This window comes from Octopus sinensis, linkage group LG26, assembly GCF_006345805.1.
Source record: "Octopus sinensis linkage group LG26, ASM634580v1, whole genome shotgun sequence".
NCBI lineage: Eukaryota > Metazoa > Mollusca > Cephalopoda > Octopoda > Octopodidae > Octopus > Octopus sinensis.
This window is the reverse complement of record NC_043022.1, coordinates 19,401,439-19,418,872: the sequence shown is the minus strand read 5'-3', so window position 1 is coordinate 19,418,872 and position 17,434 is coordinate 19,401,439. Positions and strand designations below refer to the sequence as shown.

Below are 17,434 nucleotides of genomic sequence, written 5' to 3'. Positions count from 1 at the left end.
CACTATATAATATTATGAACCTTGTGCGCTGTACGACTAACTTATATTTTGCATCTGCAGCTCCGTTGGTGGCTAATACGCCCTGCTCTTGACAAGCATACACAACTGCAAACATTGTAAACAAAGCTTTCTCCATTCACTACACCACCAGTGTAGGTAGGTAGACAGAGAGACAGAGAGACATACATGCATACATACATACATACATACATACATACAGACAGACAGACAGATAGACTGATGGATAGATAGATAGATAGATAGAGAGAGAGATAGAGAGATAGATAGATAGATAGATAGATAGATAGATAGATAGATAGATAGATAGATAGATAGATAATAGATAGATAGATAGATGATAGATAGATAAACAGTCAGATAGACACACGGTGAGGCGGATGAATGGACGAACGGATGGACCGAATGGCCGATTGATTAATTTAGAATATAATCAGACAAAATGAAATAAGTAGGTCGACTGATGGTTTTTGAATAAAAGCAGGAGAGCATGGGTGTCACATTATTTATGCCTCTACTTTTTAGTCTCAATAACCGGTTTCGCATTTTCGTTTCAAATTTCTCAAATTTCTTTACCTCCATCGCGTCATGTCTTTGTTATGAAGTGAAGAGCTCCAGGCAAGGGAAGGTAATCAGGGATTTCTTCCGCTATAAGGGAGATTATCGCTTTATTTTATTTTATTTTTTTCAATGAGATGAGTTGCCTTGTATAAAAATGTTAGAATGGTTATGTTTTGGTTTATATTTTTCAATGAAGAATGTTTCCTTGTTTAAGTTAATTTGTGTTGGTGTTCCAATAGCACATTGATAGAATGGAATGATTAAAAATTGTGGTAGTAGCTGCTTTGCGCATTTCTCAATATGTTCACTAAAGGGTATCATTCTGTATTCTGGGAATGCAATCTGTTGTCGATGCAGAGTGCATCTGCGCCTGAGCGATAATCCCGTGCACCCTACGTAGTTTTTGTGGCAGCCCGAGCATCTTATGACATAAATTATGTTTTCTGAAACACAAGTAAAATTAGATTTGATCTTGAATATTTGTCCCTCTTTGAAGAGGAATTCTGATCCTTCTAGAAGGTTTTTTTTTAAATTTTCGTTTTTTACTTTTGCATCCGTTATTTCAGAAAATAATTTTGCTTTTGTGAGGAGGACCCCAAATTAAAGGAAATTCTAAACATACATAAAATCATTAAAAGCTACAAACAACCTAAATCACTAAAAAAGATCCTCACAAAGATAAAATTGTTTTCTGAAATAACGGATGCGCAACATGCCCAAACCTTCTCGAAGGATCAGTTACTGTTGTAACTGTATCTTGAGCACTATCTACTAAACACAGTTTGTCACTGCTAACTTTGCAAAATGCAGTCGGGAGTTTGGAAATTCGTTATGTAATAAAGCTTTGAGTTAAACTGCGCAAGATATGGAAACTTATAAAATGCTCCAGACAGTTCATAGATTAAGTTGCATAAGCCAAGAATCTGATTTTCACTGCCGCAAGAGGTTCAAGGACGGTAGAGACGAGGTGAGAGATAATGTGAGATGTGGGATGTTGAATAACATCAGTCCTATTCCTCGGCATATTGGCCAGGTGTCTTCTACTGTAGATTCGGGAGAATCAAAGCATTATGAGTGGATTTGGTATGCGAAAATTGAAAGAATTCTGTCTGTGTTTGTTCCCTCACCATTACTTGACAACTGATGTTGGTATGTTTACGTCACTGTAACTTAGCGGTTCGGCATAAGATAACGCTAGAATAAGTATTAGTCTTACAAAGAATATGCCTTGGGGTCGATTTGCTCGAAAAAAAAGGTGGTGCTCCAGCATGGCCGTAGTCAAGTTACTGAAACAAGTGAAAGAATGACGGAATAAAAGAATGCACAAAATTTGTGTAAAGTTTATTTCCAAGGTTCTCTGGAACAAGCATCTAAGTAACCAATTACTTAACAAGGATAGGCATCAAAACTATTCCTTATACTTCCTACACTCGAGGTTTACTCTCTGTGACTTTCAGTTGTTCTTCAAGTTGAAGTAGGAGTGCCGGAGAAGTCGTTCTTAAGATGAAGGAGTCTGTGACAAGAGTCCTGGAACACTTGCACTTTGGAGGACTTCTTTCAAATTCATAAAAGTCTCGCCTGAAATCTTCTCAGATGCACACACACTCACACATTCTCAAATGTGTGTGTGTGTGTGCGCGCGTATATGTATATGCATTTGATTGTCACACACACATATGTGTTTCTGACTAACGTATATTCCTTCCATTAAAAACTATAAACTTGTTACCTATTTATCGTTTTGATTCTAAGTCCGTCTTTCCTACCGCATACATTTCTTGTAAACTCATTATGGCTCTATACTTCAAAGCTAAACTATCCTTTTAATGATACTTTTATTTTGATTATTTTTCATTATTCTTCAGTGCAACTGAAAGGATTCTGGAGAAACACCGTGACATTGTCGATGTTAAGAAAGATGACGGTTTTACTGCATTACACGTCGCTGCTGTAAATGGGCGCAAAGATATTATTAAAACACTCCTCACTGTGGTAAGTGTTGGCCTCCTTGCACTTCTGTCAAATCTCATTTCATTTAATTACAAATCAAACTTAGAGATTAATTTATTGGACCACTAACCATGCATTCATATAAGCTGAGGTCTTCTATCCTGGACATATAGTCAAAATGCTTTTCCATTGTTTGTACGAAATACATTTTAAAGGTTCTCCAACCCTTACATTCCAGTTAAGCAAGGGAATCGAACTACAAAGCTAAATAACTAAAACATGGGTAACAATGATTATATTTTTTAGTAAGATTACCACATTTTGGACTAGTTATCTCATCTTTACAGCATATATTTACAAACTATCTACGTTGCATTTCGATTAGTTTAAAATCTGAACGTTATCACGTGTATTACTCATAGAGGCACATACACTTCCAGATTATAGTGAAGAAACAAATTGTTGAACTGTTTCTTTGAAATATTGCTAGGATTCTGAATTATAATTACAACTGTGGGCCTGACTAGAAACCTTATTCTCAGTGCGGTGACGGTTAGCTTAAATTTCGATCTGGCATATGCTAATATAGTTTTCTTATTGAGACACTGTTTGATACTAAACACAAAGACAAATTAAATTTAACACCTAGACACAGATACACTGACGGCTTCTATACAGCTTCCATCTACCGTCGTATATCCGTCTACACTTATCAGGCTGTGTTTGACTCGTAGCTTTAATAGAAGACACTTGCCTCGGTTGCCCTGATGTAGGGATGAACCTCAAAATGTGACTTGGAAGACAAGCAATGTCTGTAGAAAATTTTTAGATATATTTTTGTTGTTAGAATTTATGCATTTTGGATGATGAACATTTTTATTTACATATCTTAAACACTCGTTTGGCTAATGATGTGGCTGGTATAATTCGGTACTTAAATCCAGAGTAACTTCAAGGATACTGATAGAACATGCATAAACCAGACCTTTAAATATTAGAACTCGGGTAGATGTGTCTATTAAGAAACCTTCAAAGTGCTTCCCCAGCACAGACGCAGTCTAATAACTGAAACAAACAACAGAAAAAGCGATACATACATACGTACATACATACATACATACATACATACATACACACACACACACACACAACACACACACACACACACACACACACACACACACACACACACACACACACACACACACACACACACATATATATAAATATATATATATATAGGAGGTTATGAGAGGTAATGGTGTCATTAAGACCCAAATGTATCAGGTAACGCTGAATAAGTGCTACAGCGAGATTATAGTTAAGTTCCAGGTTCAGTGATTATGCGAATAAGGGATTGAACTTTGGTCATATGTCAGCGCGTGTATATACATTTTTTTTCCGTAATGCGATAAAAAGACCAAGGCTGCATAGATTTTAAAACATTTATATATAGAAGGTCTTACAGCTGTTTTCAGGATATTTATTATATCCCTTCATCGGAGACGGTGTGTGAGGATGGTTAAGTAATAGTTAATGTAGATAAGATACAAAATAGAGAGTGAGGTGGAGGAGAGAAAATAGATGTGAGATGTGTAGGGATATTTGATTTGTAGATTCATTTTGTTTTCACACAGAATGGTATACATATAAGATTCGAATACCTCATGAGTAAAATCCAATAGTATTTAAAATTGGTCATCCTAAGTATAGAGTTTATACACAGTGTTATTGAATCAAGTGTTTTATTTAAAGTGACCTAAAAATAGGGAGTGTATTAGTAGGGTCAAATCGAAACCAGGAAGAGAAGAATAAAGGAAGAGAAAAAGGGAAGAATAAAAGAGAAAAAAGAGAGAAAAATGAGAAGAAAGTACTTACTAACAACACATGGGGAAGGCTTAAACGAAAGAGAAGCTTTCCGTAAATATTTAAATTACATATATCGTTGCAAGTTCTTAACACTTTTCCTCAAAATTCCCTACACAGACACCACTAACACCATTACCGACATCACCTTTACCGCAATCATCACCATCATCATCATCATCAGTACTACATTCACAACATCACTACCCCCACCACCACCATCATGCTACCACAACGAAAACCACCTACCTTCTCCACTTATGCTAGTTGTGACGATACAACTACTACCATAGTAGTGGTAGAATCGCCACATCAATGCCTACGCCACTACCCTCTCTATCATCTCAACCGCTTCCATCACCACCATCACCAGTATAACCATCATTATCACCATCATGAATACTACTACCTCCACTTTCAACGTGGTAATTACCAACACACTCAATACCACCATTTTAACTACTACTACTACTACCACAACTACTACTAATACTAATACTAATACTACTACTGTTACTACTACCACTACTACTACTGCTGCTGCTGCTGCTACTACTACTACTACTACTACTGCTGCTGCTGCTGCTGCTACTACTACCATTTAAAATTATATCAACCACAACCATTCCACCATCCACACCGTCATCACCATCACCAACATTCTCACCACCAACACTATCATCATCACTACTATTTTCCCACCATCCTCATCACCTCCACCATCTACCCATCATCACCACCAGCAACATCGTCACCACTAACGACACATATTATCACCAATGTCGTCTTTTTCTTCTAGGGACAAGCGCAGATAGACATTCGATGCACCAGTCAAATGACGCCGCTTCACTTAGCTGTGAGAGAGTGCTATATGGGTTCGATTGAATTATTGATATCAAAAGAAGCCGATATCAATGCCAAAGACGATGATGGCGACACTTGCTTACATCTGGCCGTCTCAAATAGGAAAATCACTCCTCGTAAAGATTCAGAAATACTAAAAAAAGTAAGTGACGTCTAGACTTTATTAATGCACTGTCTGCATGTGTCTATGCGAGAATAATTTGCCTCTAACTACATGTGCACGTGAATGTATGTGAGTGAGTGCTTGTGTAAGAATGTGTTAGAGAGATACTGTGTTTGTGCGTGCGTGAGAGAAAGAGAGAAAGAGAGAGAGAGAGAAAGAGGGATAGAGAGAGAATGTTTGTGTAGGAGAGAGTCTGAGGAAAGGAATGGGAAATAGGGTGTGTTTAAGAGATGTAGTAATATGTGAGAGAGAATGAGAAGTGAGAGTCTGAGAACGTGAGACATGACCATTGCAAGGCTCTCTATTATAGATGTATATCACGTCAGGCATAAAAATCCTACTGAGTAGGACTGAACAGATAATCATAGGATTGAACACTTAACGACAAACTAAATAAATACTGCTGGAAGTTGACGGTTAGAGATGTACTGAACAAAGAGAACTGGGACTGAACAGGTTGTGCAGAGGCTGAACAGACAGAGGAAGGAATAGACAAAAGACTGAACATTGATGAGATTGATCAGATAAATGAATGTGACTGAGTAGGTTGTTATATGATACATGTAGACGTAAGGCAGAAAATATAGTTTTGAGAGAGAATTGGGATTGCATGAAACTCAACAGACATTCTGAGTGTTCGATCTTCAACATTTTTGGTATTCTGATTTTGAGATAATTTCCTTACATTCGCTATTTCTGGATTTTTGTCTTATGACCTAAACCCATCGACCATCTGTATTACTAAAAACATTTTTGTATTTATAGAAATTAGTAAACATTATAATAATATATCATTTTTTTTCAGTCATTCCGTGAGACGAGGAATAAAATTATCATAACTTCACAAAGAGAGTAGTTATCATAGGAGACAACAAAAAGAAAACTGTGTTCAGATTCGGCAAGCAAATGTATACTGAGTTTGCCAATCACAACATTTGCTGCAAAATTATTCTTGTCTAAATTAATCAATGGAATGCAATGCAGTTTTAGTTGTCAGGGTATAAATATCCGGATCAGATGGTATAAAGTTGTACAGAATTAAACTATTTTGACGAGCTTTATTAGCAACCAAAAAATAATTAGTTTAACATTAACGAATTCTTGCCTTTCATCCTTTCAGGGTCGATTAATTAAGTACCAGTCACGCACTGAGGTCGATGTAATTGACTTCATCCCTTTGTCCTTGTTTGTCCCCTCTATATTTAGCTCTTTGTGGGCAATAAAGAGATAAGATTCCTCAAAAGAATATAATATCTCCGTGTTTTAATTAGTTTTCAAAACAATTATCAAAACAATTAGCTAGGTAAATAAAACCTTCAAACAGAGATTGTCAGAAGCGACACCTACTGGTCTGGCTACGCTGCATTGAAAAGGGGCAATACCCCGAAACGCGTCTGTAGCTGCCGGTCAAGTAGTGTGGAGCGACTGACCTCCCTTGTTCGAAGGTTATATGGATACAGTTTGTGTATCAAATAGCTAACTTAAGGCGATGGCCTCATGGAGCTAATAAGCGGACAGCTTTATTCTTATTTTTATAAGAATGCCATATTAGTATGGCGATAACTATTATTTTCCGGAAACGCTGCCGTTGTTCTCTTTTAGAGAGACTTAGTAATTTTAATATTTCTATTATATATATATATATATATATATATATATATATACGAGGGGCATTCAATAAGTAATGCCCCTGACCCACTTGCAGTTGTTTGATCTAGCTGAAATTTTGCATGTGCAATTATTTATATCTCCATAGATTAAGTGGCAAATCACAGCTCTGAACTAATTGTGATTTCCGATTTACAGGTGTTTGAACTGAGTCAAGTGTGAAATGGAGCATGTTGAGTGTCGAGCAGTGATCCGGTTTTTGTATTTGAAAGGACGCACACCACGGGAGACTTTTGATGAAATGAAAGTAACTTATGGTGATGATGCCCCATCATATGACCTTGTAAAACGCTGGCATCGTGAATTCAAACATGGTCGGAACTCTGTGGAAACAGCTCCCAGATCTGGTCGCCCCTTCTGCCATTGATGAGGCATCTGTCTGTAAAGTTGAGGCTGCCATTTTGGAAGATCGACGCACAACTATTCGCCAAATAGCCCATGAGGTCAAGATTAGTACCGGGTCTGTGGAAACTACCATTCATGACCATTTGTATATGCAAAAGGTGTCTGTCAGATGGATTCCCAGGTTGCTCACACCTTTCCAAAAGCAAGAACGCGTCGATTGATCGAGAATGAATTTGGAGATGTACCAAGAAGATGAGTCAAAATTTTTCAAAAGACTGATTGCATAGGATAAAACCTGGGTCCATCACTATGATCCAGAGACCAAAGCCCAGTCAATGCAGTGGAAGCACCGTGACTCACCTCCTCCAAAGAAGGCAAGAGTGCAGCCCTCCGCTGACAAGGTCATGCTTACAGTCTTCTGGGACTAGGACGGAGTAGTGAAGACAGATTTCCTGGCAAAGGGTGCCACAATTACAGGAGTCTATTATGCTTCACTTTTGAGAAAATTAAGAGAAGTTATCAAAATCAAGAGGCGGGGCAAGATCAGCAAAGGCATCCTCCTCCTGCAGGACAACGCTCAGATCCACAACTCGCGTGTCGCCAGATCAGAAGCACAAGCGTGCAGCTATGAACTCATCCTCCATCACCCCTACTCTCCTGACCTTGCACCCTCTGATTTTCACCTCTTCCCAGCCATGAAGTTGTTTTTGAAAGGAAAGCGTTTCCCAGATGATGCAGCCTTGATTTCTGCAGTCACGTCGTGGTTGGAGGACCAAGCTGGGGTCTTCTACAAAAACGGTCTTCAGAGCTGCATCAAACGATGGGAGAAATGCGTAACTCTGGGTGCTTCCTATGTAGAAAAAGACTAATAACTGTTCCAAGTTTCGTTGCTCTACTGCTATGGTAAGTGGGTCAGGGGCATTACTTATTGAACGCCCCTCGTATATATTTATATATATATATATATATATGTATGTATGTATATATGTACGTATACATATGTGTGTATGGGGGTGTGCGTGTTCGTGTGTGTGTGTATGTGTGTGCATTGGTTTTATTCTAATAATTTTTTCTTCACTATTTTCTTTACTCGTACAGGTTCGCACTCAATTCAATTTAGGCAAAGACGAACCCGATTGGTTTGTTATAGCCTGTTATTTAGTATTTCATGGAGGAAAACGTTATCATGAAAACCACCGAGGTAAAACGCCATTGGACATCATAAAGGACGAATCATTAAGAGAGAAACTGAGGAATTTTGCTTTGAAATCGTAAGTATGGCAGGATAATGTAAATTAAACTCACTGCCTCTTGTTTAAGTTTGCAAAATATATTAGGAAAATTTGCCTTTATCTTAAAATTGCTTTGTAAACGCATGAATGGCATTCGAGATAAGTAGGAATAAAAAATGAAATTATTCTCAATGAGACATCTTATCTCAGGAAAATTTTCTGTTGTGTTAAGTCAGTAATCATCTTTTGCGTTTTAGAAATATCAACACTGTGGCGCTGACATTCCAAGCTGCCAACCTCTACCTAGCTTTCATCGTCTGTGAGCTTATTGGGTTCTCCAGCCACTGCCTCTTAGCGGCTTCCTACCACATATTCAGACACTAAACGAATAACTACCTACCTCTAAGTACACACAACATTTCAAGTCAGCTGCCTGGTTTAAGCTCAAGCAGAGTAATGCTAACTATTCCTGATAGCACATGACCCCTTCATTCCTGATCCATCAAACCCAGCTAAGTAGATAACTGAAACTGCTCTCTTAGAAATGTGTTTCTACATCACACACACAACCAAAACTCAAAGTACAAATTCCTCTAAATTCTATATTCGTGCTTATGTTGCTGAGGTTAAGGCAATGAATATGAGAAACAACGGTCGGAGAAAATCGATCGTCTCTTCAAACTGGATATTTTCTTCAACGACTTCTTCTTCCCAAACTGCAAACAGTCTTTCTGGTTCCTTGCCAAATTTTTGGAATTCTCCTTTCCTTTGCTTTTCTCGTCCATAATGGTTCTATAAACAACACTTGTTCCGCATCCAAAACCACTCTGCATATACAATGAAAATTTCCTTTAAGACTATTCATTTCCTCTTCATCAGGCAAACCATCTCACTCTCGCACTCTCACTCTTTCTCTCTCTCTCTCTCTTTCTCTCTCTCTCTCTTTCTCACACACACACACACACACACCGCACACACACAAACACACACATACATACATCAAGTGCAACAGCCCATCCCTCTTGTTCTTTTTAAGGCAATAAAGTCACGGGTCCTGACAGTCCGTGTGTTAGCCTCAAACACTGTCCCCTAATGCTATCTCTGTCCTCTCAATCCTCACAAGACTATTCACTCTCTCTTTCTTTCTCTCTCTCCCTCTCTCTCTCTCTCTCACACACACACCGCACACACACAAACACACACATACATACATCAAGTGCAACAGCCCATCCCTCTTGTTCTTTTTAAGGCAATAAAGTCACGGGTCCTGACAGTTCATGTGTTAGCAGCAAACAGTGTCCCCTAATGCTATCTCTGTCCTCTCAATCCTCACAAGATTATTCACTCTCTCTTTCTTTCTCTCTCTCTCTCTCATTCTCTTTCTCCAACACTCTCTCTCACTCTCTCTCCATTACTCTCTACCCCACCCACAAAAAGGCATTCACATACACACAAATTCAGATACAAGGATTATCCCGAACTTAGCTCACATACCCGGGTCCCATTTCTAACAAAATAACAACCTTCTGACTAAATGGTTCTGACTACCAAAATCTCAAAGACAATGCAAACGGCTGTTAACAATATGCAACTATATTCTCCAGCATCTTTAATTCTCTTTAATGACCACTGAAATCCTGATAAAAACTTGTCCTCATTCCCCTCTGTATGCTTGATAACTGAAAGATGTGTTGTTGCTCTCAATATGAGCGAAAGCCCTTCGATTGTGTCTGGCATTTGAATGGTAAATCGATTGACTTCTTTTCCAATGGATCACTGGATTCCTGTCGATCCTATTATAGATCAGATTTTTACACTAATCTATGAAAAATCAACTCTAGCAATCAGTTTTGACCCTGTTTCACTCTCTCTCTCTCACAATCACTCACTTTCGCGGTATATAAACGACATGCTGCCTCAACAATGATTACTCTTACACATAAGGATTCACACGCCTTAACCTTCCACAATGAAACACCCTCCACCACAGCATGGCTTCCTTATGTCAAACTTTGGAAACATTCTCTAACGTAATAGTTACAGTCATGTTGCCTCCAGCAATCAAAAGTCCGTCCTTGTACATATCGAAGGATCATTATAGCCCTCTACGAGAACATTCACAAAACGAAGCTACTATTTCACAACAACAACCAGACCACATCATCACCATGAATGTTTCCTGGTGAAGGTGCATTCAGAAAGTAGGCAAATACACAATTTGTTATACATCGAAATAGTGTTTCATATTCTTATAAACAGAGGTTCATACATATGCCTTCTTATACAAACGAAATTTCATATATACAAATGTTTGCATATATACATATATGTATGTGTGTGTGTGTGTGTGTGTGTGTGTGTGTGGTGTGTGTGTGTGTGTGCGCGTATGTGTGTGTGTATCTCTCTCTATATATATACCTTTATAAGTACACACTCTTTTATATGACAAATATTTTTATACATATTTTTATGTACTATATATAGACACACAGCTTCATATAGAATAAATATTGTTAAAACTATAATATTTAATGTATAATATATGTTTAGTCAATTGTTCTGATTTTGTAAATATTGTCTCCTTAACTGATTACTCCCTTTACTTCCATAGAACAAGTGCACAGCCAAAGAAGGATCATGCTGCAGAACCACAAAGTGATACCAGAGAGTGTTGGCTCTGTTCTGATAAACAGGCCATCGTATCATTCAAGCCATGCAATCATGTATTGCTCTGTGACGACTGCTTTAAAAAGGCTACTATCAAAAAGTGCTTGAAGTGCAGAGAGCCTATAGAAGGCACAATTACAATTCGTAAGCAATTTTTTTTTATGCCTACATTATCTGTCTCTTTTTATGTTAATTTCTTTGTCCGTCAATTGTCCAATCTTTCTGCCTGTCACCCACTTTCACTATCTGCCAAGCGATTTATCTGTCGATCTCTTTTCTTGTTTCTCTATCAATATTTGCCTGACTGGTTCGCCGTTAGTTTTCTAGTTCACTTATCGACCAGTCAATCTCATTTGTTGACATTCTGGTTGTTTTTGTATTAATCTTTTTACTCATCTTCCTATCAATCTGTTTCTATGCGTCAAACGCTTTATAGCTATCTAACTATTTATCTGTCTATCTATCTATCTATTTCTCAGCATGACTGTCTCTCTGTATATTAACCTCTTTATTTGTCTGCTTCATTACTTCACTCAACGAGAAATTGGTTGAATATTTGTAAGTCTGGTTGGCTAAAGTTTCGACTACAAAAGGTGAAGCAAACCGCGGCGGAATTTGAACTCAGACGTCGCGACAGACGAAATATCGCTCAGCATTTCGTTCAGCGTGCTAACGATTCTGCCAGCTCACCACAATAATAACAATAATAAAACTACTACTACTACTACTACTACTACTACTACTACTACTACTACTACTACTACTACTACTAACAATAATAATAATAATAATAATAATAATAATAATAATAATAATAATAATAATAGGGGCTGCAATAAATGTGGAGCACTTGCAGAAAACAGCACTGCTTGGAACCGCTCGAATACTCTGGATAGTGCTCGGAAAATAAAAGGTGTTACCTTAGTTCACTGGTAGTAAACAGCAGACATCTTAGTACATTTCCAGCGTTAAAAGCTGTGCAAAGGCAATAAAATAACAATAATGATCCTTTTTTCTGGAGGTACAAGGCCCCAACACTTGTGGGGAGGGATTAAGTTGATTATGGGTACTAATTTTATCGATCTGGAAAAGATGAAAGCCAAAGTCGACCTCGGCGGAATTTGAACTCAGAAGATAGCGATGGGTGATATACCTATATCTTTACTACCCACAAGGGACTAAACAGAGAGAAGACAAACAGATTAAGTCGATTATATACGAAATACGTAGCGGCAGACGAAATACCTATTTCTTTACTACCCACAAGGGGCTAAACACAGAGAGGACAAACAAGGACAGACAAACGGATTAAGTCGATTACATCGACCCCAGTGCGTAATTGGTACTTAATTTATCGACCCCGAAAGGATGAAAGGCAAAGTCGACCTCGGCGGAATTTGAGCTCTGAATATAACGGCAGACGAAATACGGCTACGCAATTCGCCCGGCGTGCTAACGTTTCTGCCAGGTCGCCGCCTTCGAAATACCTATTTCTTTACTACCTACAAGGAGTTAAACAAAGGAGTGACAAACAACGACAGACAAACGGATTAAATCGATTATATCGACCGCAGTGCGTAACTGGTACTAATTTAATTGACCCCGAGAGGATGAAAGGCAAAGTCGACCTCGGCGAGACTTGAACTCAGGATGTAACGGCAGACGAAATACGGCATGCTAACGGTTCTGCCAGCTCGCTGCCTTAATAATAATAAAACTGCTGCTACTACTACTACTACTACTACTACTACTACTACTACTACTACTACTACCACCACCACTACTACTGATGATGATGATGATGATGATGATGATGATGATGATGATGATGATGATGATGATGATGAGGATGATGATGATATACAATCAGCAAATATGACACAATTCAAAATTTACGTATGAAACAGAAAACGAAAAAGAAAATATATCTCCTGAATTTCGTACCTGCATGTTTGTACAATTGACACAAATGAAGATATTGAGGGGCATCAATACACCCAACACGTGTTTTCGTGTGTGTGTGTGTGTGTGTGTGTGTTGTGTGTGTGTGTGTGTGTGTTTGTGAGTGTGTGTGTGTGTGTGTGTGTGTGTCTTTGTACATTAAAACATATTTTCCAGTATTTTCCATTGTAGCTCTCGAAGTATTGTTGTATATAAATGACTACTATATATATATATATACATACATTAAAAGGCTTCCAAGTAAAGAAGTACAGGATTAGCTGAGTTGGTAAACGTTTTTGATTTTCATTCCATTTCATGAATTTATCACCTTTTTGTGTATCTATCACTCGCTTCTTTATTTGGAAGCCTTTTAATGTATTTATATATGAATAACGTATAGTCTAATGACTAATTCGTTTTTGTGCTAGGTCACCGGTAATAATAATTTATTTTTATTACCCTATTTACTATGTTTTATATATATGGCGGTGTGTAATATATAAATTCAGATGTTTTGATGAATATCTCTTGCAAATTTGTCATTCCAGAAGGTAAACATTAGAGCGACGTGGACCTGATAACGAAGTTTATTTGATTCGATCTTGTAGTGTGGTATTTGATTGTTGTCACATCATTTGCACAGAGTGCGGAGACCTTTTGAAGGAGTAAACCAATTTAGAAGAAATTAAATCTGTTCTAGATCGATACGATTTACTTTGTTTAACGGTTTTATTGTGACGTTTTAAATTTAATCCTTTTGTTCACTTGAAATGATTCCTATATAACATACAAATATTTTCAGCTTAAATATAAAACCTATATATAATATATATTTAGTTTAAAGACAAAATGTCTATAAGAAAATTATTAATTTGACATTTGTTTTGATTTTTAGAGTAACAAATATTACATTATGTGCTAATTAACGATTATAGTTTTAATAAACATAGTTGATGATATTATAACAGAGTTGAAGCTTCATTATATATCTTAAATGTAGTATTTGATGATTTCTAATATAATCTTTATAAAGCTATTTCTTTACATAACGAATATTATTAATGAAATATGGATAAGATGATATAATAAAACGATTTATATATAAACATTCCTCATACTTCTTAATGATTTTACATGAAATAAATGTAGTTATTCAGAAACTTGAAGTGTTTTGTTTTCATTTTCTAAAGACATTATTTATGTACAAGTATATATATGTGTCTGTGTGTGAGTGAAAGTGTGTGTGTGTCTGTGTGCGAGTATATGTGTGTGTGTATGTATGTATTACATATATATATGTGTGTGTGTGTGTGTGTGTGTGTGTGTATACGAAGATAGAAAAGGGAGATAAGATTAATAAACATTTACTAATATTTTGACAAGACCAACAATTGCTTGAATTCACCGATTACAAGCCACAATATCATCAAAGAAGAACGTACAAAGACATTTATATATATCATATTTCAAACAGGAAAACATTAGATAATCAAACATAACAAATACAGTGTACCATTAAAATTAATACATATAATAAAAAAAAACATGAACAGTTATAAAAATATATACATTTATAATATTAATTTTAATGGTACACTGCATTTTTCCTGTTTGATTATTTGATGTTTTCATTGTTTTAAACATGATATTTATAATTTCTTTGTAAGTTCTTCATGAAGATATTCTCGCTTGTAATAATTAACCATATTGATTTAATCAAATTTAATTGAACGTGATTGGTTTTATAGCATTAAAAGATGAATTGAAACAATTGTAGGTCTTCTCAATGTATTAATAATTTCTTATTAATCTTTTCTGCATCTTATCTCTTGGCTTTTATAATGATAATATACATGTGTGTGCCTATATTATAAGGTATTCAAACAGCCTAATCTTGGATAGTTCTATCCCTCTATGGTTTATATAAACTCACTTTTTCTTTAATATATATATGTATATATATATATATATATATATTAAAGAAAACGTATATATATATATATATATATATATATATAAGAAAACGTATATATATATATGATATCGGTGGCTAATTTGCAATTTTACTACCTAAAGGCAGAAATTTATATGTCACTAAAGTGAACAACAGTCCTAACCAGCAGCGGTATGGCTAGAGATAAGAGTCAAAACATCTCAATAACCACAAAAAGAAGTATCTTAATTAGCTGAAAAAGGAGATGAGCCTCCTACAGTCGAAGATAGAGCTAGAATTCTGATGCTCAACGCTCTTAATGCACATCAATAGCTCTCAAGGCGTCTGCGGTTAAACCCACCTCGCCTTGTCAGCTTATAAGGTCTCCGTTGAATTCAAATGCTGATTTAATAAACGGTAAAGGGACAATTATAAATAATATGGGTGGATAATTCGCAATTTTTCAACCTGAAGGCATATATATATTATATATATATATATATATATATATATATATATATATATATATATTATATATATATATATATAATAAATATTAGGGAATAAATCCAAATTTACAGGGAAAAATCAGATTTAGGATTAAATCCAATTTATAGTAAAATATTATATAATATTATTAGAGACAAAACCACTATTTTGCAAAACAAACAAGAAAAGACTTAATCAATACATAAAATTTTATGTATTGATTAAGTCTTTTCTTGTTTGTTTTGCAAAATAGTGGTTTTGTCTCTAATAATATTATATATATATATATACACGCACACACACACACACATATACATATATATTTCTCTATTGCCCACAAAGGGCTAAACATAGAGGGGACAAACAAAGATAGGCAAAGGGATTAAGTTGATTACATCGACCCCAGGGCGTAACCGGTACTTTATTTATCGACCCCGAAAGGATGAAAGGCAAAGTTGACCTCGACGGAATTTGAACGCAGAGCGCAACGGCAGACGAAATACGGCTACGCATTTCGCCCGGCGTGCTAACGGTTCTGCCAGCTCGCTGCCTATAGGCGCAAAATGACTGTGTGGTAAGTAGCTTGCTTACCAACCACATGGTTCCACGTTCAAACTCACTGCATGGCACCTTCTTCATCTATCTATCTATCTATCTATCTATCTATCTATCTATCTATCTATCTATCTATCTATCTCTTTCTCTCTCTCTCTCTATATATATATGTATATATATATATATATTTATGTATGTATGTGTGTGTGTGTGTGTGTGTGTGTGTGTGTGTATGTTTGTGTGTGGGTGTTCCCCCACCACCACCATCATTTGGCAACCGATATTGGTGTATTTACGACAATTTTTGTGGAAATTGTCGTATAGGTTATGTCTAATTCAGAAGCAAGCTCTCAGACAGTTGTGCGTGGATTGACTTCGACTAAGGCTCTTCGTTGATCGTTGTTAACATCCGATGGCCCACCACTACGCTTATCATCTTCAAGACTCTCGTATTCGCTACGAAATTTCTTGAACCACCATTGTGCTGAAGGTTTATTAGTGGTTCCTTGGCCAAACGCATCGTTGATATCGCTAGCTGTTTCAGCAGCTTCTCGGCCTAGCTTGAACTAGAATAAGAAAAGTGTACGAATTTGCTTTTTGCCTATACTGTATTCAATGTTCCAGAAAAAAAAACTGCCTAATTATTCAAAAGGAAAAAGAGTCTCACGATTAGATAGAACAAAACACGTGCTTTATAATGATATATAAAGTCAAAGTAATTTAACGACAATTAATTTGGAAATACATCATTTAAAACCAAAATTAAAAATTCCGCAAGAACTTTCTTGACAAATTAAAATCTGAAAAGAAACAGCAACTTTAACAAAACATATCAATCAACACTAACAATAAATAAAAAAAGAATACATAAAAATAAACAAGATTTTGAGGGTTTTATAGATATTTCAAAATTATGATGCTAGGTATTCCATTATTTTGCCCAAACCCTGTATATATATATATATATATATATATAATATATATATATATATATATATATATATATATAATATATATATATATATATATATATATATACATGTGGCACACCGTCAGTTAGGACGGCGAGGGTTCCAGTTGATCCACTCATCGGAAAAACCCGCTCATGAAATTAACGTGGAAGTGGCTAAGCACTCCACAGACACATGTTCCCTTACGTAGTTCTCGGGGAGATGCAGC

At 36.3% G+C, this 17,434-nt stretch overlaps 1 protein-coding gene across 8 annotated transcripts in view; it reads left to right on the top strand.

Moving 5' to 3' along the window:
- LOC115224830 (E3 ubiquitin-protein ligase MIB2-like) overlaps nt 1-14,438 on the top strand; it is a 75,579-nt gene extending 61,141 nt beyond the window's left edge. For 4 of the 8 annotated variants that reach the window (XM_036513597.1, XM_029795767.2, XM_029795769.2 and 1 more), the window contains 5 exons: nt 2,445-2,571; nt 5,195-5,401; nt 8,534-8,706; nt 11,279-11,478; nt 13,827-14,438. In XM_036513597.1, the coding sequence (XP_036369490.1) occupies nt 2,445-2,571; nt 5,195-5,401; nt 8,534-8,706; nt 11,279-11,478; nt 13,827-13,840 (721 nt within the window). In that variant the 3' untranslated portion in view covers nt 13,841-14,438. Of the gene's footprint in view, nt 1-2,444; nt 2,572-5,194; nt 5,402-6,227; nt 6,675-8,533; nt 8,707-11,278; nt 11,479-13,826 lie in introns of those variants that run through there. The other 4 variants (XM_036513593.1, XM_036513595.1, XM_036513596.1 and 1 more) reach the window with 4 other exon arrangements.
- Nucleotides 14,439-17,434: the final 2,996 nt, after the last annotated feature.